Source organism: Quercus suber, unplaced genomic scaffold, assembly GCF_002906115.3.
Source record: "Quercus suber isolate HL8 unplaced genomic scaffold, Cork oak 2.0 scaffold_510, whole genome shotgun sequence".
NCBI lineage: Eukaryota > Viridiplantae > Streptophyta > Magnoliopsida > Fagales > Fagaceae > Quercus > Quercus suber.
In genome coordinates this window covers 225,971-252,139 of record NW_027069959.1, presented here as the reverse complement: position 1 = coordinate 252,139, position 26,169 = coordinate 225,971, and the positions used below count along the sequence as shown (strand labels likewise).

General features: G+C 37.8%; 1 protein-coding gene across 3 annotated transcripts; it reads left to right on the top strand.

Annotated features, from left to right (window-relative positions):
- On the top strand, positions 1-26,169 carry LOC111985657 (probable disease resistance protein At4g27220). Of its 3 annotated transcripts, XM_065763510.1 has the most exons (4): positions 2-331; positions 649-839; positions 1,818-1,932; positions 24,233-26,169. In XM_065763510.1, exon 4 carries the CDS (start codon positions 24,243-24,245, stop codon positions 25,611-25,613), a length of 1,371 nt encoding a protein of 456 aa, XP_065619582.1. In that variant the 5' UTR covers positions 2-331; positions 649-839; positions 1,818-1,932; positions 24,233-24,242; the 3' UTR covers positions 25,614-26,169. The 3 variants fall into 3 exon arrangements, with proteins under 3 accessions (XP_065619584.1, XP_065619582.1, XP_065619583.1); XM_065763511.1 differs by lacking the exon at positions 1,818-1,932; XM_065763512.1 differs by lacking the exons at positions 649-839; positions 1,818-1,932 and having other exon boundaries at positions 1-331.

Sequence of the window (26,169 nt, the reverse complement as noted above, 5' to 3'; positions counted from 1 at the left end):
CTCACAATAACGTGAGTATCACGTGACTCTGATGCCCCTTTGTCCTGTAGCGAATTGACCTGGACTGCAAGTCCACATGATTCCTCTTTTATCTTCTTCACTTTGAATACCTTCACTCACTGATTTTCTTCGAAGAGATTAGCATTTAGCAAAAAGTGTTGCTCTGTGGCATCTTCGTAGCTTCTGTGTGTTTTCTTTAACATTTATTTATGTTCTTTTGTATGATGTTTGAGCAGCAACAGCCAATCAGTCATGTTTCTAAACTTCTCCTCTAATTTCTACACGGTTGTTGCTAATGTGTAGATCTGGCATTCTTTTGGAGAGAGGACTGGTAAGATCTTTGTTGGGATTTTGCGTATGAAATTATTATTATTATTATTTGATGAATATTTATACGATTGTGCTTATAAATTATTTTTTCTTTCTTTTAAAGCTATCCTTTTCTTTTCTCTCTTCCATGTGATTTTCCTTGTAGTTGTACTTTTCACTCTTTTTTGTTGTTGTTGGTAGTCAGTACTTTCCACACTTTCATAAATCTTTCTCATATTCGCATCCTTGTTTGATCTATTTCATATTGGGCTTAGAATTTAGAAAGACACCCATGGGCCTGTCGTTCTTTAATTTCGTTGCTATATGTCCTTCATTCAGGTTCTTCTACAAAATATCTGATCAAGGTCGTGAATGAGAACTATCCAAATTCTGAGGCTTGTCTGTTTTGTGTCGTTTCTTTACTAGCATCATATGATCACCCTGCGCGCATTTTGTGCCCCCAAAGTGTGTTCTCGGTAGTTTCAAAGTCTCGTGTGGCTCCTCATATGCATTTTCTCATAATCCAAAAGGTAACTGATCCTCATGACTTTTATTTCTCTTTTTAATAGTAGCCACTGTCTCTTCTACTTAATCCAAGTCTCTAATGTCCGGACTAAACCAGAATACACATTCTACTGTTGACAGCCTTAGGGTAAATATGCAGAAATAACTGTCATGGCAGTTACTGCCAAGTAACTGCCCTTATTTTGGACTTGCTGCCATATATGGTCTGACTTAGGATACCTTCACCTGATGTTGTCTTGGCCTGCTCTCCACGTTTCCAGCCCCTACCCAGCAAGTTTGATACTCAGCAAAGCCAGGAACTGTTTAGTAACTGTCACTGCACACTCTGCACATGCCAGCCCATGTCTCAGCAGATCATGGGGCCTCTGCCCAATGCTCCAGCAGCCTACACAATATGTTGCCACATGTTTTGGGAGGCTTGGCTCTTGCCCACGCCCTCCTCATTAGCATCATAGCCCACATAGCATGTCCATCTGTAGCACACCAAGTAACTGCCATTAGCCCACTTGCACAAATCCATGCATTCAGCCAGCACCCACCAGCTCAATGCCTTGCACACAACATCTTATCATCACAGCAGCCCAACATTGCCTTGCACTCAAGCCACCAAGCCCACACACAAAGCAACCAACACTAAGCCACCCATGCCATGCACTACCACATAGGGTTAGCACCACTTGCTGCTGCCCATCATCACAAACCATCACTGCCTACCATGGTTCTCCTTTGCCATGGCTTTGGGGCATCATGTGGAACAAGGTGCTTCCACTTATTGCCCCCTCATCATGCTCATCAGTCTGAATCAAGTAGGGAGACTGGGCTTGTCCTCCTTGTAGAGCAGTTAAGAGCTCCACTAGATTGGCATGAGGAGCTATTGGTGTGTTGTGAAAACATAGAGCCAAGTGACTGGCCCAACGTTGCCCAAGCAATGCCATTCCTCGTGTCATCATTATCAGTAACTAAAGCTCCTAACACCTTGTCAGGTTAAAAATTTTCCAGCCTAACTGTCACGACCCATACAAGTACTTCAGATCAGATTTTAGTTCATGTCAGATCAGATCAGATGCTGATCAGATTTTAGAGCAACTAAAGTTGAAGGTGATTATCAAAATTTCATTTCTTGTCTTTCCTTTTTATTTCCTTGTATAAAAGCCATAATATACAAAATTTCATAAAACTTAAAACTTCATTACTTTCAAACTTGCAAGTTTAAGAACTTGATACTTAAGGTTTTCATGTAAATATTACATAACTAAACATTTAATTATGTGTGTGTTAAAATACTTAGTATTTAAAAAAAAAAAAACATTTAGCAAAAACCATTATTTACAAACTTAACCCCAAAGACATACAACTGGAATTTCAAAACAAGCTTAAAAAAACCCTTATCAAACTTAACCCCAAAGACATAAAACTAGGGTTTCAAAACAAGCTTAACAAACAGCTTTGGATTTGAAGAGAGGCCCATACAACAAAAGAGCTATACATCTTCTATACAAAATGCTCTCAGTCCTATACAACAAAAGAGCTACATCTTCTATACAAAAAAAGAACTATACATCTTCTATATAAGAAAAGAAGCATATAGTCTAACAAATGTGAACCATAGATCCAAGGGCAGAGCTAGGGGGTCCAGTGGGGCAAGTGCTCTCGACCCCACACCCAAAATATCTGTTAATATTTACTTATTAGCTAATATTTACTTACTAGCTAGTCTGGACGTATTTTAGATAAAAATATAAAACTGTTATTAATGATGAAAAGCTATAAAACCGTATACACAATACAAGCAGTTGCTTTCATGGGAGGATTGAGAGCATAGCCCTCTTATATGTTTGTTAAAAATAAGTTGGCATGTTAAGCTAAAATAAATAGACCTATACATATAGGTTAACAAAAATAATAGAAATTTTTGTAAGTTGTACTTTATGTCTATCTGACAACTAAAAACTAGCATTTCATAAGTAGAATTATAATATTTTTTATAATTACAATTTCAAAATGATTTTTTATGTAAATAAACCCCTAATAGATAAATATAATATAATGAATATGTTTTTTAATTTTGAATTTTCTTGCATTCAAATATTGCTTAGCATACACATGAATGAATTGTTATTTTGCAAATTGTTCTCAAATACTACGTGTACATGTTCGCATGTACATGCGTAAATATGATGTCAAACGTAATTTTTTCTCCCTCTCAAGTCAAATCTCGACTCTGCCATTACATAGATCCCTTGCCACCTCTAATACTCTCGTTGCTTCTAGGGTGAACTGTGAAGCTAAGGTTTAAGTTCCACGAGCATTTAATAAGAATACGTGTAAATCAAATATCTTATGAATACGCTAACTTTGATAAATAGTCGTCATACTATTCTTAAAATAACTTATTAACTTTCATATAAAAATACAACATTTTCCCTTTCATGTAATGATAAAAGGACAGAATGAGGAACTTACATTAAATAACTTTTGTCACTTTAACATAATTCAGCATACTTTTCTTATAATCAAACTTTTCTTATAATTCTTAATAGCTTAATAGCTTCCAAATAATATATTAGTGAGTTCAATTGTAAGTCTATCACAACTTTTAGGAGGCTTCCAGCACATTATGTTGGCATCTAGCATTCCCCATAATGCTAAGAAATCCTAGGATCATATAAGAAAATATCGTACCCCTTTCGGTGTGATCAGATAATCAACCATGGGGTGGGTTGGCATTCTCCACAAGTTGGTATCCAACACATTATGCTGGCATCTAGTATCCCTCATAATGCTAAGAAATCCTAGGATCATATCAGAAAATATCATGCCCCTTTCGGTGTGATTAGATAATCAACCATGGGGTTGGTTGGCATCTTCTCCAAGTTGGTATTTTCTTAATATTTTCCAAGAATGGTGGGTAGAGCAGAGTCCTCATCACTTTTAATGGCCAATCAATCAATATTTCCATGGAAATGCCTGTAAATTAATCCATACTAGTTGAGTTCAGATCATTGTTCATAACAATAAACATTACCTGAAAACTGACTCTTTCTAAAAATTATGCTTTTACAAAAATATATCATAATAGTAGCATATGAAATCATAATAATAGCATATCCACTTCATTCTTAAATATTATGTTCATGGTATGAGTAATAGCATCAATATGCAAAAAAAAAAAAAAAATGAAAAAAAAAAATCATATATAGGATTCAAAAATTCACGAACATATATTTTTACTTAAATCACGATTATATGCAACATCTCTAATTAAAATTTTTTAATGCATAATAATTTTTCTAAATAAACCTCATGTTTGTCAAACACCCATATCACATATCCTTTACCTGAAAGTAGAAAATGCGAGAGATATTAATAAGAGGATCTCAAGTGTCCAGATTCTTGTCACCTCAATGAAGGACCAAAACTTACTGCTGACAATTCTTTCTAAGTGTATAAACTTGCACATGAATCACAACCTAATTCTCAAACTCAAGAAAATCTTAATCCCATCTCAAAGAGGTTCTCCACAACAATACAAATACATACATATATATAAAAATATATGATTCACATAATCAAAAGAATCCATTATTCATATCAAACAATACTGTATCAAAAGACAAGTCCCAAAGGTGAGTCCCTTTCTTTGACACACTTAGCTAACTCCTTAATTAATAAAATTTGCCCCTTGTAAAATTGCACTTAATCGTTATTTTGCTGAAACAGTAAAACCCATAGACTAAGTTTTTATTTATGAAGCTTCTGCCTTGCCAAGCAACATAACAAAAAATTCTTATAGCAACTTGTTATTCACATTATACTTATATGCCAATAAGAAAACTTAATCAACTGATAAAAAATTTTCATAATGAAACAGCACTTTACATAGTAAACTCACATACAGAATAACCTTTGCAAATTCCTAATCAATTATCTCAAAGCACAAGTTTTCCATGTCATCATAATTAACCATAATATCTTTAATCTTTTTCAAATTGCTAACGTAATACAACAAGTTCCAACTTCTATGAACAAACTAGAGAATATAGAGGGGAAAATAAAGCAAACGGTTATACCATTAAAATACCCATGACAAAGAATTCATTTCACTTAAGTACCCACAAACTTTGAAGCTGAAACTTAGTATTTGATTTGTTCTTTAGAGGGAGGGAGAGAGAGACTTTTGGAGAAGATGAAGTGTATAGTTGGTGGGTTTTGTTTTATGTTTGTAGTGAAGGAAAACAGTGACTTTCAGGGAGGTTTCCCTTTACTGGTTTATTTTGGGTTTTCTTTTGTAAACTGTGTTTTGTTTCAATAAATAAAAGCTGAGTTACCAAAAAAAAAAAAAAAAAAAACAGTAACTTTCGGCCATGGGAGGAGAAAACAAGAAATTTTTTTTTTTTTGATAGGTAAGAAGCAAGTATATTCAATAAACTGCCAAGTGCAGAAAAGCACTAGCAAAACAAAACGTACAAGAAGAGAAAGGAAAGAACAAACAAAGGAAAATAAAAACATTAAGAACAAAGAAGAAGAGAGCTAAGGAAGAGCGGGAGAGAATCACTAGATGTGAGTCCCCAAGCCCTAGCCCAATAAAAAAGGGAACCAGAAAAGAGAGCGAGCAATTGGTCATCGGATTTATCCAAATTCTCAAAAGTGCGCCAATTGCGTTCCCTCCAAACACACCACATCAGACACAATGGAATTAAATTCCAAATGTGGGATGAACTCTTCCCCAACCAATTCCACCAGCTAAAAAGGAGATTTGACACCGTGTCAGAGGGGACCCATGAAATCCCAAAGGTTCGATAGATAAAGCACCACAGCCGATGAGCCTTTCCACAATGTAACAACAAGTGATCCACTGTCTCCCCACAGCATCGACACATAATACACCAATCAACGAAGTCAAAGCCCTTAAGCCTCAAATTATCACCTGTGAGAATCCTATCCCATGCCGCTGTCCAAACAAAGAAAGAGACACGCCAGGGTGCCTTAACCTTCCAAATACCTTTCCATGGAAAGACAATGGAAGAAGAACCATGAAGCTTGTGATAAAAGGAGTGGATAGTAAAATCCCCAATCTTTGTCAATTTCCATCTCATACGATCACCCTCAGTAACCAAGGGTTGATTGGGTGCCAAGAATCGGAAGAAGTCATCCACCACATCTGCCTCCCAATCGTTAGGACCCCGGATGAAGCGAACATCCCAAGTTCTCCTATTCCCCTCTCCTTGGCACAACAAAGATGATTCTACGGAGGCTTCTTTGTTTGCAGCAAAAGTATACAAGATCGGAAAAGCCAATTGGAGAGGAAGGTCTCCACACCACCTGTCCGACCAGAATTTCACTCTGTTCCCCACCCCAACCTTAAAAAGGACATTTTTGCGAAACATTTCCCAACCCTTCCGAATACTGCTCCACAGACCACACCCATGAGCACCCCTTCCCAACTTTGAGATCCATCCCCCCCGTTCTTCCCTAAATTTTGAAGCTACCACCCTCCTCCACAGCCTATTTTCCTCGGTCCCAAAACGCCAAATCCACTTTCCAAGTAAGGCTTTATTGAACGTGGTTAATTTCCTAATACCCAAACCGCCATTAGCCATAGGCATGCACGCCTTATCCCAACCCAACAAATGTGTCTTAGAGTCACCCCACAAGAAGTCCCTTTGCAACTTCTCAATTTTGTTCGCCACATGTGTAGGAATAGTGAAAAGGGATAAGAAATATGTAGGGAGGCTAGAAAGTGTGCTTTTAAGCATTGTCAGTCTGCCACCTTTTGACAAATACAACTTCTTCCAACCTGCTAACTTTCTTTCAATTTTTTCTAATACAGGGTTCCAAATAGAGGGGGCTTTATGGGATGCCCCCAATGGCATATCAAGATAAGTCATTGGCAAGGTCCCAACCCTACAACCTAACAACTCTGCCCAAACATGCACATTATTAACCTCTCCTATAGGAACCATTTCACTCTTAGCTACGTTAACCTTCAAACCGGTCACAGCCTGAAAACAAAGAAGCAACAATCGAACACGTAGGATTTGCTCCACCGTTGCCTCACAAAACAAAATGGTATCATCCGCAAACAGCAAATGCGAAACACATTCCCCTCTACCCCTCCTGCCATCTGCCCTAAAACCACTAAGTAATCTTGCCTCCTCCATTCTCTTCACCATCCTACTAAACACCTCCATCATAATTAAAAATAACAAGGGAGACAGTGGATCCCCTTGTCTCAAACCTCTAGAGCTGCCAAAAAAATTAGCTGGAGATTCGTTAACTAACACCGAAAACTGCATTGTTGAGATACAAGTACAAATCCAGCTACACCATTTCTCCCCAAAGCCCATTTTCTTCATCAACTTCAGAAGTGCCTCCCAATTCACATGGTCATATGCTTTCTCAATATCTAACTTACAGATCACCCCAGGAATCTTACTCTTCGTCTGACTGTCCACACACTCATTGGCAATGAGAACTGAATCAAGGATTTGTCTACCTCCCACAAAACTATTCTGAGATTCAGATATCAGATGATCTAACACCACTTTCAATCGATTTGCCAAAACCTTGGCCAAGATCTTATACAAGCTCCCCACTAAACTAATAGGTCTGAAATCTCGAATGTTAGAAGCATCATTCTTCTTAGGGATCAAAACTAAAAAGGTAGCATTTAGAGATTTCTCAAACTTACAGTGTTGATAGAACTCTTCAAAAACCGCTAAAACATCCCTTTCTACCACTCTCCAGCAGTGATGGAAAAAGGCCATAGAAAAGCCATCTGGACCTGGAGCTTTATCCTCTTCCATATCTCTAATCACTTGAGTTATCTCGTCCTTCTCAAACCTCCTCTCCATCCAGCCCCTCTCCACCTCCTCGATTTGATCAAACTCTAGACCTTTCACAAAAGGTCTCCACTCTTCGGACTCTTGATACAGAGTTTTATAAAATTGAACTACTTGAGCAGCCACTTCTGTTCCTTCCTTATAAATCACCCCATTCACTTCTAAGAGACTCAGATGATTATGCCTTCTATGGGAGTTAGCCATCTTGTGGAAGAACTTTGTATTATGATCACCCTCCTTAATGCACAACATCCTCGATTTCTGTCTCCATGAGATCTCCTCTAGAGAAAGAAGATGCTTTATTTGCGATCTCACTTCATTTCTCTCACACAACTCTGTTTTAGTGAGTCCAAGAACCCCATCCTTAGCGTCTAGCGACTCTAAAGCCCCCAATAATTCTTTCTTCTTGCTGTCCACATTGCCGAATTCTTGGCGATTCCACTTAATAATGTCTTCTTTCAAAGCTTTCAATTTTTTGGCGAACACATAGCTAGGTGTACCCGAGAATGTATGGTGATTTCACCAAGAATCAACTCTATCAACAAAAAAGTGGGGAAGGGGCTTAACGTGTCTAACAAAAGAGGGGGGTAATCCATAGAAATTATAAGATCCACATAGTGGACAAGTGATGTGGTCCACCATTCCACTAAAAAACTTCCACTTGTTTAAAATTGCTGAGTCAGTAATTAATTTCTGTTTAAAATTTTTTTTTAACTAACAATTTTAAATAGGTGGAAGTTTTTTAGTGGAATGGTGGACCACATCACATGTCCATGTGGATCTTATAATTTTTCGTAATCCACATGTTGTTCCACTAGAAAAGAGGGGTGAGTAATATATCACCTTTAAGCTTAGTAACTATTTCACCCCTTTAAAGTTCTATGCATCCAATTAACTTTAAACATATATGATATAAGTTAGGAATATAGCACAACCAAGTCATGTAGTCAATACATTATCCAGAAAGTAATAGAACAAGGGAGAAGGTCCAATCTACTTCGTGATACACTATACTATCTACAACATAATCTTGCAGAGAGATAATTTCATAAAAATTTCAGTTCTGTTTTTACTAGCTTTCAAACAGTAGTTCTAATACACAAATATTGATTTATAACACCCAAAATTAGACTTTATTAGGCTGTGTTTGTTTCGCGTAAAACGTTTTCCGGAAAATATATATTTTCCGGAAATGCTATTTTCCGGAAAAGGAAAATGTATTGAGGTTGTTTGGCTGTCTTGGAAATCGATTTACGGAAAATCAATTCCGGTGTTTGGTTCGGTCAAACATTTTACGGAAAATGCTTTACGGAAAATCAATTTTTATGTTTGGTGCAAGTAAACATTTTACGGAAAATGAAATCCATTTTTTCCGGAAAATCAATTTTCATGTTTGGTTTGTGAATTAATTTTACGGAAAATATAAAATGCCTTACAAATTTTAACTCCTGTATCATCTAGACAAACCTGTAATAATTAGAAACTAATCATTCACTTCAACATACACCTGCATTGCGTATACATATCTGTAACAGTACAAAAATAATCATCCACTTCAACATCAAAAATAATCATTTAAATATACCGATAATATTAATATAAAAATAGCCACATTCATCATTCACCATTGTCATTACACTTCCATGGTGTACAAAAATGATACCTACTCGTGGTATCTAAATAGTACAAATACATAACTGTATTGTCCCAATAATACAAAGTACTACATATAATACAATAGTAGGTTAATACTAGTTCTACAACAACAGTGAATCCATAAAGCTACCATCACAGTGTGGATCCAGACGGAGGGAAGTGGACCGAATTAGACTAAAATAGACCAAAGTGAATCCAAAGGGATTGAAAATGACCAAATAAACATAATTGGAACAAAATAGATCGAAAGAGACCAAAGTGACTAAAATGGACCAAAGTGGACTAATTTTTTATTTTTTTAAAGATAAAAATCCGTTTTAGATAAGATTCGTTCCCTTTATCTATTTGATACAGAAAATGATGTAAAGAACAATATAAATTATGTTTCATGTGATTAAGAAAATGGTGGCAGTGATTTTGAAGTTGTTAACTCTCTACCTACACCACTAGCAATGATGCTATATAAAATTACATGCTTGGATCCCAACCTTTTAGTTTTATTTCAAATGAAACATTTTTATACTTTAAAATATTTTTAAAAAGTCCTTACCACCGTCTAATAGATGGAAAATGTTTTATTTATTTATTTATAAAATATATGGAAAATTTTGACAAAGTAAAATAGACATAAAGAAAATGAAACCACTTCAATAACATGAAGCCTATATTGTAGTATATATTTTGTTTGTTATGTTACTATTTTCCCTATAGCTATAGAATGCCTTTTGAACACTTTTAAAAGTATAGAAACTTGTGAAACATTTTAAAATATAAAAACAATTTTTGAAATAAAATTTGCAGTTTGATAAATAAATAAATAAAACTGCTAAAAAACACTAAAAAAAAAAATTATGCAAACAAATTATGTTATATGGAACTTCTAAATTCCTAACTTTTCTTTGATGCATGCATCATAATCATAATAATTTGTTGCTGATACCCAATGTGCATGCATGAGCTCTAACTACATATGTGTGGTCTCTTTTTAATAAGAAAAAAAAAATCTATGTATCTTTTGTTAGGTCTTTTGAGAGATCAAAAACAAAATTATTGAAAGATTTTACATAAGAATATATATATATATATATACACATAAAACCATTACGCTTGTTTGCCATGGACACCTTTTTTTTTTTTTTTTTTTTCAATTATTTAAAAGGATTAACTTGGGAATGTTAGATATAACTTGTTATATGTGTTGGATGCTTGTGTACATACCTCTTAGACTACAGTGTTTGTGATTTTTTAGATGAAGAAAAAAATGAAAGCCGCATTTTTGCTTCAGTTGCATCTGTCATTCTTGTGGGTGCTGCATTGTTAAGGAAATTGCAGCGTAGACGTAAACGACTGCCTAGGCGCCTTTTGTTAATCATGCAGCCGAGAGAGAGGAATACATAAATAGTATTCTGCATGGAAGTGAGACATATTGGTGTGAATCAAATTAGGATGACGCCTATAGCTTTTCACCGCTTATGTCACATCCTCACTGAGGGGGAGCATGTACGCCCGACTATTCATATGCTGTTACGGAGCAAGTGTTTATTTTCTTACACATTATTGGTCATAATGTGAGGTTTCGTGTAATGGGTAGTCGGATTTACAGATCAACTGAGACTGTTCATAGATACTTTAAGGTCGTCCTTAGGGGAGTTCTAAAATTATATAGAACTCTAATAAGACTGCGTAGCGAAGATACACCCCAAGAGATAAGGAATAGCAGAAGGTTCTACCCATATTTTAAGGTAAATATTGCGACTTGTGTATTTTGTAAATTATGAAGATTTATGTAATTCTAAACCATCATGTCTGTCAAAATTTGGGATTGTGTTGGAGCAATAGATGTACACATGTTCGTGCATCTGTGCCGCTTGAAATACAAGGAAGATTTCGTGGTCGCAAAGATGGAACCACGCAAAATGTGTTAGCTGCCATTAGTTTTGACTTAAAGTTTACTTATGTACTAGCTGGATGGGAAGGCAGTGCACATGATTCACGTGTGTTAAATGATGCATTTGCTAGGCCAGGGGGATTTTCAATTCCCAACGGTATTATACGTTTACTTCACCTTTTTGGTTTATTAGTTTAATAAATATTGTGCGTTTTCTTAAGCATAGTAGTCATTTGGTTTTATTTTTTAATATATGTAGGTAAATATTATCTTGGTGATGCTGGGTATGGTAATAAAAATGGGATATTGTCACCTTATCGAAGTGTGCGATATCACTTAAAAGAGTTTAGTGATCATCCTCCTGAGAATGAGAAAGAATTGTTCAACCTGCGACACTCTTCATTGAGAACTACCATTGAGCGAGGGTTTGGAGTGTTGAAGAAACGTTTTCGAGTGTTGGATGCAGAACCTTTTTGGTCTTTTGAAACCCAAGTGAAAGTAGTGTTAGCATGTTGTGTGGTTCATAATCACATTATGGGGGTTGAACCACATGACCATATTATGGAAGCTGCAATGAATGAAGTAGAGTCTAGTGACCCTCATCAAGAAACACAATCACGTCGAGAGTCCATTGAAGACAGTAGATTGTGGAATGCTAAGAGAGATGAGATATGTCAAGCTATGTGGTCTGATTATATCAGGAGTGGAGAGTAGTACTTTATTTAGATTTCTATGATTGTAATATGTATTTTTTTTTTTTATTAAGACAATGTATTTACTATAGACTTTTGGTGGTGTAATGGAAAAGTATTTTTAGCATTACATTGTTATTTGATGGTATTACATTGTCATTTTGAGGGTTAGCATGTTTCATTTTGTTGTGCAAATTTATAAGTATGGTTGTATGTGTGTTTGATTTGTTGTTCATATTCCGAGCGTAATTACTAAATGCTACTCTCATTTTTAAATGCTACTCTAACTATACAATTTTCATATGTAGTAATGTCAAAGGGCAAAGAGAAGGTAACCAGCAATAAGCAATTCAGGTGGCTGCCTCCCATGCATGAAACGATGCTGAGGATACTTGCACAAGAGGCTGCAAAGGGCAACAAGCCCTCTAGCACCTTCAAGGCAGGCTCCTTCGCTCTTGTAGCAAAGGAGATAACTGCCCAATTTGGGGTTGAGTGCCACCCATCCTATGTTGATAATCGGATGCGAACTCTAAGGACCATGTGGTCCACTATTGAGAAACTTCGAAAGAAGAGTGGCTTCGGTTGGGATGATAATCTCAAAATGATAACATGCGACGCAAAGACGTACCAAGAAGAAGTCATGGTATGCCTTACAATTATATTTTCCGGATATAAATGCTAATATATGTTTTTGTCCATAAATTGAAATTTTTAGTTTGGAAATTGAAGGCAAAGAATTTATTTGAAAAGATATTCATAGTTCCAAAGAAGACATCTATGAATAAATGTTAGAGGTTAGATGAAGTTTTAGTAAATTATATAATGGTGTGAAGTAAACTTTATCATGATTTATTAAGTTTTAGTCCTAGAGTAATGTCACACTACCATAGCTAGATGTTTAAATGCAGCATCTATTCCACACCATGATTTTATGTTTAATTTGACAAGGATGGACACCCACTTTATTTTTCATGTAATAACAGTTTTTTTGTTTATTGGCATGAATAATGCATTGAATATTGAATTTATGCGTGAAGTAATTATTGCATTGTTAGTATACGTTCCTTTCTCCCTTACAGGCGCATCGAAAGCATGCAGAGTTTTTAAACAAGAAAATAGAGATGTATGATGAGTTAGCTCTTGTTGTGGGCAAGGAACAGCCACCAGGTGGCTTTTCAAAGTCTATATAGATTATGAAAATGAGCCAGATAATGGCGACAGTGCTGAATTTGTTGCTGATAATGTGGAGGAAGATGTGCTGGAAAAAGGTAAGAATGTAGTCGAGTCCTCCACAACTGGGTCGGGAATTTCAAATCCCGTAAAAGAGGTCGTGCACCTTCTACTGCTGATGATAGCGTTTGACTGATCTGTCTGATCAGTTGAAGGATATAGCTACGGCTCTTAAAGAAATCAATCGGGTCCGATAGATTATACATCTCTTTATAATGAGGTTATGGCTATGATGGCGGATGGGTATAGTGAAGAAATGCTTGCAACTGCGTTTGACCATCTGTGTGAAAATGAGAAGGTAGCACGGGGATTTCTGGCCAAGAATGCTAGGCTGCGAAAGCTGTGGTTGGATGGTTTTTTTTTCTCACAACTTTGACTTGCCTGTTTCATGTAGTTCAATCAGTTTTAGTCCACTTAAGTTTATTCGGTCTACTTTGATCCATATTGATCGGTCCAAAGAAAAGTGATTTACAAGTGAATAAATAAAGTCTTGATCTAATGGAATGGACGATTGTAGGTTTAATTCATCATAAATATATAGTAGCATGAGATTTGTAAAATTAGATTTTTTGTTATTTAAATATTAAAAAATACACATGCATAGTCTGTGTGTTTATCTAAGAGGGGAGAAGAAAATGAATACCATAATATAAGGTTTTTTTTTTTTTTTTTGCCGAAGAAATACCATAATATTAATTAGTTAATATATTGATACGGCAAAAGCAGCAATTTTCGCCCATGCTAATTCATATTCCTAGCTCAATAAGATACAGTGCAAGGATATTCTGAACTAGCTTCACTATAAACAACATATATTTCCAACAGAATACATGTAGAGTGCAACTATAGCAGAGCAGAAAACTAGAACACGAAAGCAACAATTAAACAAAAACAATACAATGCAAACAAACCACCCAAGAAAATATCACAACACAGAGTACCATCACCAAACAAACAATTATTTACATCACTACACATGGGCATCAGAGAATATGTTTGATGAATTTGTGTAAATATAACTAGATATCCTTCCTCAGTGTGTGGATCGGAGAAATTTTCGGATCAAGAAATACTCACTGTGCGTGGAGAGGTGGTGGAGCTCGGTGTGTGGATTGGAACTTGGAGGTTGGAGCTCGTCGGAGTGGGGATCAGAGCTTGGAGGTTGTCGGTCTGGACCGGAGCTTGGAGCTTGGAGCTTGGAGATCGGAGCGGAGGTCTGGACCAAAAAAGCTTGGAGCGGATCGGAGCGGAGGTCTGGAATGGAAAAGCTTGGAGCGGATCGGACTTGGAGCGGAGGTCTGGACCGGAAGGATCGGACTTGGAGCGGATCGGAGCTGATGTCTGGACCGGATCGGAGGTCTGAACGTGCTGCTGAGCTTGGAGCTTGGAGCTTGGAGCTTGGAGCTTGGGTCTGGACCGGATCGGAGAGTGAGTGTGAGAGAGCTTGGAGAGTGATGTTGCGTGAGAGAACTTGGAGAGTGGAGAGAAAATTTCCGGAAATTGGTTTAAGGGAAAATAGGGGGTGAAATGTATTTCACCCAGCAGGGAGCACTTTTTCGGTCAAAGGGGAAATCAATTTCCGTTGACCCAATTTTCCCAAACACCCAAACACAGCAATTTTCCGGAAATTGATTTCCGGAAGTGGTTTGAAGTTGAAACAAACACAGCCTTAGTTACCATAATTATTCAATTGCACTATAAAATAACATGTTACATAAATATTGTTCTATTAATTATAGAAAAAAAAAATTACTCAAGAAATAAGAACATAAACACGAAGATAAATCATAAAGTTTGGTTGGGATATTTACACTAACCTAAACCCATCACGTCATTTGTAGAAATGGGTTGGGTTAGGTTGGGTTGATAAGTTGTGCATACATGTCTTATACTTTGTAAAAATTGGGGTTTCATCAATTATTTAAATACTTTTTTCAATAAATATTACAATTTATATAATATGCTTAAATTGTATTCCAAATCCATTCAAACTAATACTCAAAAGTTCCAAAATCAATTAAACTTCTTTTAAAAAAAAAAAAAATACAAGATAGAATTTTACTCTAGCTTAATCTAAGTCTATATGTGTGTGAAGTTTTATCCTAAAAAATTGAATTTCGGCTCTTACCCCCCACACTCTACAAGCATAAGTGTGAGTTTGTTTTAAAAAATATCAACCTGAACCTAACCCAATCTGGCTAAAAATGAAATTTCAACCCAACTCTCCAATCCATGAAAACCAACGTAAGAGGTTGGGTTGGGTTGGGTCAATTTTGTGACTTCATCAAGTTGGTGGATTTGATGCACCCCTAGTCATTACCAAGTTTTTGAATGCCATGGATGTTTTTGGAATTGTGAAATTTTATATGTATAACTAAATACGTGAGATTGTATAGAGAGATGCTTTTTTTTTGATAAATAACGTAAGAATATTATTTATAAAAGAAAGATTGCCAAACCGAGTACATTGGGAATGTACTATGGGGGCATAAATTAAGAAACAAAAGAACAACGGTCAAGAAACAAAGAAAAAGAATAACAAGAAAAATGAGAAAAAACCACACTTCATTCAAAGAGAGTGTGTAAGAAGAAAGACTTAATCTCCAGCAAAGAGCGTTCACAACCCTCAAAACTTTTAGCATTCCTTTCACGCCAAATGCACCAAATCAAGCAGTGAGACACTAGTCTCCAAACATCAATATGACGATGTCGCACAAACTTTCCTTGCCAAGCCTCAAACAACTCAAGAACAGTACGAGGCATAACCCATTGAATACCAAGCAAGCAGAAGACCATGGACCACAAATCCCAAGCTATAGAGCAATGAAGTAAAAGATGATCCACCGACTCCCCACACCTATTACACATATAGCACCAGTCAAGTACCATCACTCGTCTTTTACGAAGATTGTCTGTTGTTAAGATCTTACCTAAGGAAGCAGACCAAGAAAAGAAAGCCACCCTTGGAGGAACCTTCGATTGCCATATCATTCTCCATGGAAAGGAAACAAAAATAGGAGAGTAGAAGGAGCTATAATAACTTTTAACCTCAAAACCTCTATTCCTTGCAGGTTTCCAACAAACCTTATCAGGACCAAACCCCTGCACTGTCGAAGAATAGACCAACCCCATAAACCGGTCAAAGGCTTCTTCTTCCCAATCTTGTGATGGACGACGAAATTGCACATTCCAGTGAAACCTCCCAGCAGACCAACCCGTAACTTCAGCCACCAAGGAATCCTTTGACCTACTAAGACGATAAAGTTCTGGAAAGGCCTCTTGGAGAGTACAATCCCCACACCACACATGCTTCCAAAATTTCACTCTAGTACCATCCCCCACATCATAAACAAGGAGTTTAGAGAAGTTCAACCAGTCACTTCTAATGTATCTCCACAGGCTGACCCCATAAGGACTTGTAACATTTTTCGTACACCAACCACCCTAAATGTTCTCATATTTTGCCTCTATAACCCTCCTCCATAAAGCACCACTCTCCATGCCATACCTCCACAACCATTTATCTAGCAAGGCAGAATTAAAGTTCTCCAACCGTCTTATACCCAACCCCCCCACCTGCAAAGGCCTACAAACCTTAGCCCAATTAACCAAATGTATTTTAGGTTCACCACCAATCCCATTCCATAGAAAATCTCTCTGTAATTTCTCTATATGCTTTGCCACCTTTCCTGGTAAAGGAAGAAGGGAAAGAAAGTATGTAGGTAGAGACGAGAGTGAGCTTTTAATGAGTGTAACCTTTCCCCCTTTAGATAAATGCATTCTCTTTCAACCTGCTAATCTCCTCTCTATTCTCTCAAGGATAGGATTCCAAACAGATAACTCCTTAAATTTTGCGCCTAATGGAAGGCCCAAATATTTCAAGGACAAAGAAGACTGCCCACACCCCAACAGACCCACCAAATCCTCCAAATTGTGTACCCCACCAATAGGATCTAGCTCAGACTTCCCCAAATTAATATGAAGCCCTGACACCTGCTCAAATCTACCAAGAATCGCCCTCAGATTAGCAATCTGAGAAAGTTCAGCATCACAAAAAATCAAAGTGTCATCTGCAAATAAAAGGTGAGACACCATCACTGATGAACCAGCCATACTACCCACAGAAAAACCTGAGAATTGCCCGGCAAAGACCGTCACATCCAACATACGGCTTAATGCTTCCATCACAATATCAAACAACAACGGAGATAAAGGATCCCCTTGCCGAAGCCCCTTAGAACTTCCAAAGAAATCAGATGGGCTACCATTGATCAGAATGGAAAAATTTACAGTTGAAATGCAATACCTTATCCATTTTCTCCATTTCTCTGAGAAACCACAACGCCGAAGCATATACATTAAAAAATCCCAACTCACATGATCATATGCCTTCTCCAAATCCAATTTACTTAACACACCTGGAACACCTGACTTCAATCTACTATCAATACATTCAGAAGCAATCAGAACGGAATCCAAGATCTGTCTACCCTTCACAAAAGCATTTTGTGAATCTGAAATAAGCCCATGCGCCACCCTACGAAGTCAATTAGCCAACACCTTAGAAATAATCTTATAAATCCCACCAACTAAGCTAATAGGCCGAAAGTCCTTGACCTCCACAGCATCCACTTTCTTAGGAATAAGGGCAAGGAACGAGGCATTAAGACTCTTCTCAAACACCGCCTGAGTATGGAAATTGTGGAATACAGCCATGATTTCTATTTTTAAAACACCCTAACAAGACTGGAAGAAAGCCATTGAAAAGCCATCCGGGCCAGGTGCCTTGTCACCATTAAAGTCATTGATCACCCCAAACACCTCCTCTTCCTCAAATGGCCTATCTAGCCAACTTGCATCTTCCACCGAGATACTAGAAAACTCCACATCATCCAAGACAGGACTATGAGCCACATCCTTCAAATAAAGCTGCCTATAAAACTGAGAGATACAATCTGCTATAGCAGCTGGGTCCGAAGACAACACCCCATCCACCATTAGCCTATCAATAGAATTAACCCTCCTATGAGAGTTAGCTATGCGGTGAAAAAATTTAGTGTTCCTGTCGCCTTCCCTAACACAAAGAATTCTAGATTTTTGCCTCCAACTTATTTCTTCCAACAGAGTAGCTTGCTCTAACTCATCACGGATTCTTCCCATTTCTACCCTCTCCTCCTCTTATAAACCCCGACTCTCCTCCATATTCTCTAAAGCACTTAGGTCCTTCCACAATTTTTTAATGCGAACTTCAACATGCCCAAACACCTCCATATTCCATCTTTTCAACTCATTTTTTAAGAGCTTCAATTTATTGGCTAGAATGAAACTCGGTGCACCATGAACCTGATAGGAATCCCACCAAGACCGAACCCTATCCACAAAACCTTCATCCTTAAGCCACATATTCTCAAATCTAAACGGCATACTCCCTCTCTGAAAAGAACCACCCTCAAGGACAATTGGAAAATGATCCGAGCACAACCTAGACATCCGTCTTTGAGAAACTGTTGGAAACCTCTCCTCCCAATCTGCAGAAAACAAAAATCTGTCCAGTCTAGCCTTCGAGACAACTTCTTTAGAATTTGACCAAGTGAAGGAACCCCCTTGCAATGGTAGATCAATGAGACCCTGTTCCGAAATAAAATTGGAGAACTCCCGCATAGCAGTAGTGAAGGAGTTAGACCCCAATCGTTCGGAAGGGAACCTAACCACATTAAAGTCCCCACCCACACATTATGGGACACTCCACCAGCTATTCAAGCCACAGAGTTCCTCCCATAAAAACCTCCTGCCTCTATGCAAATTAGGATCGTAAACACCAGTAAACGCCCAAATAAACTGATCTGACACACTTGTAAACTTACAAGAAACCGAAAATCTCCCCACTGCTTCCTCCATTTTATTCACTACCCGAGTGTCCCACATCACTAACACCCCACCAGAAGCTCCACAAGAACCTAAGTAAGACCAGTCAACATGTTGTCCACCCCACAAACTACGAATCACTGCTCTATTAATCAGCCCCATTTTGGTTTCTTGAAGACAAACCACATCTAGCCCTCAATTTCTAATCAAGTTTCTAACCCTGAGCCTTTTATCTTGCTCATTCAACCCTCTTACGTTCCAAGAAATAATCTTCACATTCATTGATAAGACACTACAGCCCGCTCAGAACTTGCACTCCTTGCTTTATGTGGATCATACTCAACATTCAAAGATGTCAACAGATTCTTCAACTCCCGTTGACCTTTATGGCCAGACTTGACCAACTTCGACTGATCACCCACCACACGTTTCTTTTTATCTTTCTTTCTAGCCTCAATGGCTAATAACAATCCTGTAATCTGCTCCTCAAAACCTTCCAATGAAGTGCCCACAGATTTCTTGAAAGCCTTTATCCTATTGGTTACCCAATGTGATAGTTGGCAACTATCCACACTCTCCTTACACCCAAACTCCTTCGCTTGACTAGACTCCAACTCCGTCGGACCTTCCATGGCCAAAGGTACCACTACTAATGGCTCATCACCACCCTCACACGACCCAACCTTTCACCCACTTCCCACAACTCACTCTCTGACCCAGGAAAATACTCTACTAGCCCCTCACACTCATCTGCCCAACTAACCCTCTGCCCTTCAAAAGTACTAGAATCATTACCTGGTACACAGTCTCCCTCCAAACTTGAGTTGACTGACATACTATCTGGAGAACGATATAGAGACAATGGGAGCACTAACTGCCTGCCATCACGTAATTGTAATATCCAGTCTTTGGAATTACCCCAAGACTTATCCAAGTCTCCTACTAATTCCCTTATAGTTGGGCCAGGTATTTGAGCTCCCTCAAAATCAGAAGTACCCTGTCCTTCCAAACCCACAAAATCCTCCTCCCCAACCTCTGAAGCCACTGGAGAATCCAAAGAAACTAACGTCGGTACTATCGGGTTCATTACCGGTTCCGATGTCATGGCCGATGACACCACCGGCACCAACTTTGACCCACTCAGCTCACTGATCGGCGATATCTGATTGTGGGAGGCTTGGGCAACCACCGCTAGTCCAGCCGACGCAGTGAGTAGTTGAGCTAGTGGCTCTCCGCCGTTACCCGCCACTTCTGTCACTGCTAAGGCTGAATTTATGCCCACCGATACCCACGATGACGTCGCACGTTGCTCCAATATGGTGGGTGTGGTCCTTGAGCTCTCAAAATCCTTCGTGGCACTCCCACCTGAGCTTGGCAAACTGAACCCATTCTGGTAAGAAGCCTCCAGAGCCTTAAGTCCACTAGATGAGCTCTCGCCAGCCTCAAAAGAAAGTGGGCTTGACAGACCCAGGCCCAAAATGGGTTCTTTATTACCCATCAAGGCTTGGGCATTTTGCTTAGATGAGCCCAGGCCCACACTAATACTATGGGCAGTATTACTCACCCATTTGCCAGCCTGTTTAACACCTTTACCACCCTCCCAAAATACCCGCCTCTTTCCATATTCATTCACATTCACAGTCAGCCCTCTCCCTAGCCAACGTCCCTTCCTCCTATCACGTAACTTTCCATCGGGATTTTCTCCTCAAATTTATTCTTACCATTAATGCCCCCTTTCCCACCCTCACCACCACCCACGGCTGACTGAGGAAAGCTACCAGCCTGAGTTTCAAAAGCTGCTACCTGTGTGCGAGAATTATCACTCGGAAATTCCACAAAATTCTTCACGGTACCAGCCTGAATCTTTTCTTTGCTGAGGGTTTGCTGAACATGCTTCAACCTTGCCTGTACCGGAGCTTTGACAGCCTCCACATAAGACCTGGCAGGTTGGTATTTTGGGATTTGCTTAAACCTATACGGTACAAACTTCAATCCACCCAACGCATATTGAGAAGGTTCCAAAAGCCTTCTTAATTCAATCTCAAAAGTTCTCTAACCTTGTAATAATTTTCCGGCAGGAATAATGATAGTTCGCCGCAGCCCTCCTACCTTAAGCTTTGTCACTGATAAATACTGCCCAAATGAGTTGGATCCCCGTTGCATCGTGTAAGCAGTATCACCTTCCCTGAACGTGAAGAATTGCTTAGGACTAACCCCACTCACGGTGTGTTCCAGATTCCGCATTGTCCAAAGAGTTGCACTCTTGCCCATAAACACCGATTGCATATAGTATTTTCCCCGTTCAAAGATCTTAAGGGAGAAAAAATTCCCACCTTTCTCAATCACCAACTGAAACAACTTAGATTCAATAAAGAAACTTCGAAATCCCCCCATATTGTCCCTAGGAAATGAAAACTAAAACAGAATTTGTGGCTAATTCGAGGTAGCGGGGCCTCCTCTCAACTCAGAGGGAGAGAGAGCTCATGTAATAAGAAATGAAGTTTCTTCTTTCACCCTTTCATGGATTATTACTAGAGCATGGTCATATCTTTTGTTTTAAGTTTTATTTTATCAAGAAAAAAAAAAAAAATGTATAGAGAGATGCTATTTACAAAGTAAGGCCAAAGTATCTAGTCTATATCATAAAAGCAAAATCCTCAAGTAAGAACATTAGGTGCTGCTATGTCATGACTCGTGGCACATTCTTAGAGAACCTTTTTATTTAGCCTTCCTTCTCACTTATTTGAGAAGGTATTTGGATATTTGGTATCAAATGATACCACATCAAGAGGTTTATAGCTTAATTGACACATCTTTAGAGGAGAAAGGCCTCAAGCTATAAGGATAGAAACATATTGTAACTATCTCAAAAAAAAAAAAGATACCACGTCAACCATATTAAAATCTAATAAATGAGAGATATGTGTGCAAAAATAATTACCCAATAATACCCCTAAGATAGTGGTGGAATGTTGAAATAGTTATTTTTTAAGCATGCATTTTAATTATTGGATTTTGATATGACTAATGTGGTACCATTTAATACTAAATGCTTTTTACACTCTTTAGCTTTTGTTGGGGGCGTTTTGTGATGAGCCAAAAAAGCAAAAACGACCCAAATCTCCCATTGGGTTCTTTACAAAGTGATTATTCATGGAGAGTATCAAGCCCAAAATTCCAATATTTAGTGAATAGAGGCTATGATGCTTTAACAAGAGAGAAATCAAAATGCCAATAATAAAAATGCATAAAAACACAATAGGTCCGAAACTTCGACCCATAGTTAGCAAGGAGGAAATTGAGAAAGGTTGTGAGGAAAAGAGGGAAGGTTCCCTTGTACCTATATTTCCACTCCCGTGCTTCGGAATTATGAGAATCAATTCTGGCTAAATGGGCTTTTGTTCTAAAGTTTAGTAATAAAAATGCAGAAAAATGTATAAAAACAATAGGTTCGAAACTTCTACCCATAGTTAGCAAGAAGAGAAAACTGAGAGAGGTGAGAAAAGGAGGGAAGGTTCCCTTATACCCATATTTCTGCCCTCAAGCTTCAGAATCGTGAGAATCATTGCTGGCTTAATGGACTTTTGCTCTAAAGTTTCATTTATACAGGGAAATGTGGTTGGCCTCTTTTGAATTTGATTATGGTCTTTTATATTGAGTTTTGGGTGCTCTTAGTACTGGTTTTTAGGCTAAAAGATGAGGCAACGGGCCTCCAAGTTGCTAAATTGATGTTTTGGAAATAAAGTGGCTGACCCTAATAGCTATTGTTTCTTTTTTATTGTAGGCTTTTGGCAGCTTCCTTTGGTGGCTACAATAGATTAGCTATAATTAGTTTAGGGCCAGTTATGTTTTTTGGGTAGAAAAGAAAGTATGGCAACAAACTTGGGCCACATATAGCAAGAGCATAAGACCTCTTTTAGGGTGGAAATTTTAGACACAAGACCTCTTCCATGAGCTTAAGGTGCTACTTGCATCCCTAGCTTGCTTGGTAGCACACGTAGGTTGAACTTATGCAAAAGGTCAGAAAGGAATGACCCATACCCTTCAAACCACTCTTTCAATTTCCCCAATATGTAACATGGACTTGGGCCCACAAGAAAATCAGGCTCGATCGAATTAGGCTTATAGTAAATGCATCGCGAAAATGGGTATAACAGCCTTCCAACTAAGCAAAGCATTAAATGAATGTATCATTTAACCTTCCACCTAAGCAAAAATTTTAATGATTTATTGAATTTTTATTATACATTTATACTCTACAATATATAATTTTATTACAAAACGTGTAAATGCGAATTTGTAGATGTCAACAAAGCAAATTAATAGCCAACATGTAAAGGTCAAGAGAGCAAAAGGTGTTGGCTAGTGCTTTAATGTTGAGAAAACAAATTAATAGCAAACATGTAAATCCAAGAAAATAAACAAAGGTGTTGGCTAATGTAGGCACTTCCTCATTCTGCCTCTCAATTATACAACGGACTTAACATCATATAATTGTCATCTGATCATTCCATTCCATTTCCCAACTTTGATATGAATATGTATTGATAAGCTCAAGGGAATAATTAAAGGTTCCATTTTTCTTTTATGAGCAACCGAAAGATTTTAGAGAATACAAGCAAAAACATTTAAGAAGATACAAAATGGACTTGCTTCGAATATGTTACATCTAAAAAAGTCAAGGAGCAGATCCCTGTCCCAAACAATCAGACATTGAGTACGATGGTGGCTTATACAAGCGGATCCCTGTATAAAGATTCAATATTGATTACGATGGGGGCCTATTATTGATGAAATAGGTCATTTAAAGTTCAAACATGGTCTGAATTATTACTATTTGCAAAAAAAAAAAAAAAAAAAAAAAAAAAAAAAAAAAAGAGAATCAAACATATATCACTCGAAAGTCATGATAACTTTTAAGGAAGGGTAAGACAAGTTATACTACATACAACACACTCTCTTAAGTAACGTGAGACTATTTGCTTCTCATTAGTTTGTCTAGATTTTATTATTTTAAATTAAATATTTATTTTAATACCTCTAAAATTATTAGGTATGCTGTAATCCTATTTTGAAATCTTAATTTGAGCAAATTTTTTAAGTAAAAATTTGAATGTATTAACAATCTCTTCTTCTTTTTCGTCCATTATTTAGTCCATTTTGTTTTTAATTTTTAGTTTGTAAATGTGCAAAATGTCTGATGTACACATCTGGTACATATGCAGGTATTCAACGATGATGACACCTGGGAGAAAGTCTGAACGCAAGCCCAGAAAGACTGGTGCACATGTTTCTGGAATGGGAGGTACTAATGTCCCAGAATCTTCGTTTGGGGATATCTGCGGACTCAAGTTTCTTGATCTATCGAATACCGCTATTAAATCTTTGCCGGATTCTGTCCTTAGCTTGGACAATCTTACTGCATTAACGCTTAGAGGATGTAGAAACTTAAAGTTGGTGCCTTCGTTAGCAAAGCTTAAAACATTAAACAAGTTAGACCTAGGGCAAACAGGAATTACGGAAGTGCCTCATGATTTAGAAATGTTGGTTGACTTGAGATACCTCAGTCTGAATGCATCGGAACTAAAAATCATGCCACTTGGGATTTTACCAAAACTTTCTCATCTTCAGTACCTCACAGTTTTCTGGCATTCAGAGTTCGTAATAGTGAAAGAAAAGGAGATAGAAAGCTTGAAGAAATTGGAGACTTTTGGGGGCCATTTTAAGGACATGGACGAGTTTAGAATGTATATAAAATGCTTGGAGAATAGGCCACTTGCATGTTACGAAATTCGAGTGGGAATGTCAGGGGATGGCAACTATCTAATAGGTGAAATCTCTGGCAAAAGTGTAATTTTGGGAGACTGCTTAGACAAGTCCTTTGAGCTACCGAAAGATGTTCAATACCTAGAAATTAAAAGATGTCATGATATAACAAGTTTATGCGATGTTCCATCTTTGAATGACACAAGTGAAATTAAGCATATAGGGCTTTTTCTCTGCAAAGGAATAGAGCACATACTTTCTTTCGCTTCTTCTTCCTCTTCTTGTACTCACTCTCTTCAAACTCTCGAGATTTTAGAGCTTTATAATTTGGATAACTTATTCGTACTATTTAGGATAGGGGAAGCTGGATTATCACGTGTCCCACGTGACACCTTTTCCTGTCTCAAGAGAATTTTAATATGTAATTGTTCGGAGATAAAGAAGCTGCTTCCGCCTGGGTTGCTTCTACACTTGCACAACCTAGAAGAGATATGGGTCTGTTTTTGTGAGAAATTAGAGGAAATAGCAGAAGAAGATGAGGAAGAAAGGGACACTATCCAAATCACTCTCCGCAGATTGAAAATTTTGCATTTGTCTGGCCTACCAGAACTGAAGACCATCTGCAGTAAAGAAATTGTTTGTGATTCTCTTGAAAAGATTGAGATACATGGATGTCCAAAGCTTAGGAGACTCCCTCTCTCTCTGCCCGTTCTTAATGGACAACTATCTCCTCCCCCTTATCTTCTAAAGATTGAAACAAGTGAAGAATGGTGGGAATCACTGGAGTGGGACCATCACAAAACTAAGGATATCCTTCGACCCTTCTTGTGTAGATTTTAAGCGTGGGTATGTCTCTCTCTTCCTCTCACATCCTTGGTTTATCTTTTAATGTTTCAAAAACTTAATTCCTTGGACTAATACGTCAATTTGTAGTTTACCTACTTTCATCTCCTTGATATCTCTCTAATATCTTTCTTAAAATCCCTTTGATGCCCCAATTTGGATTGGATTAACCAGCTATTAATCACATCTTCCCTGTAAGTAAGACCAAAGATGTAATATGTTTTGCACTTGTACTAATAAATTGTAAGGTATATGCTTTTTTTTTTTAAATGACGTGGAACTTCACCAAGGTAAGGCTCTTTGGACCCATGTCCACCCTTGGGGATTGGGGAGTAAACCATAGATACATGATCGCACCCACCAGAACTATGTATCAGGTAATCCACAAACATATACTTTATACTTGTAAAATTGTTTTCATGGGTGGTTTCTTTATCTGATTTGATCTGATATGTGGCCAAGTTGAAGCTAACACGAAATGTTTTTGTGGTGTGTGAGCAAAGAGAACTTCACTCTTAAATGTATTTATGTATCATTTTATTCTTGTTCTTTT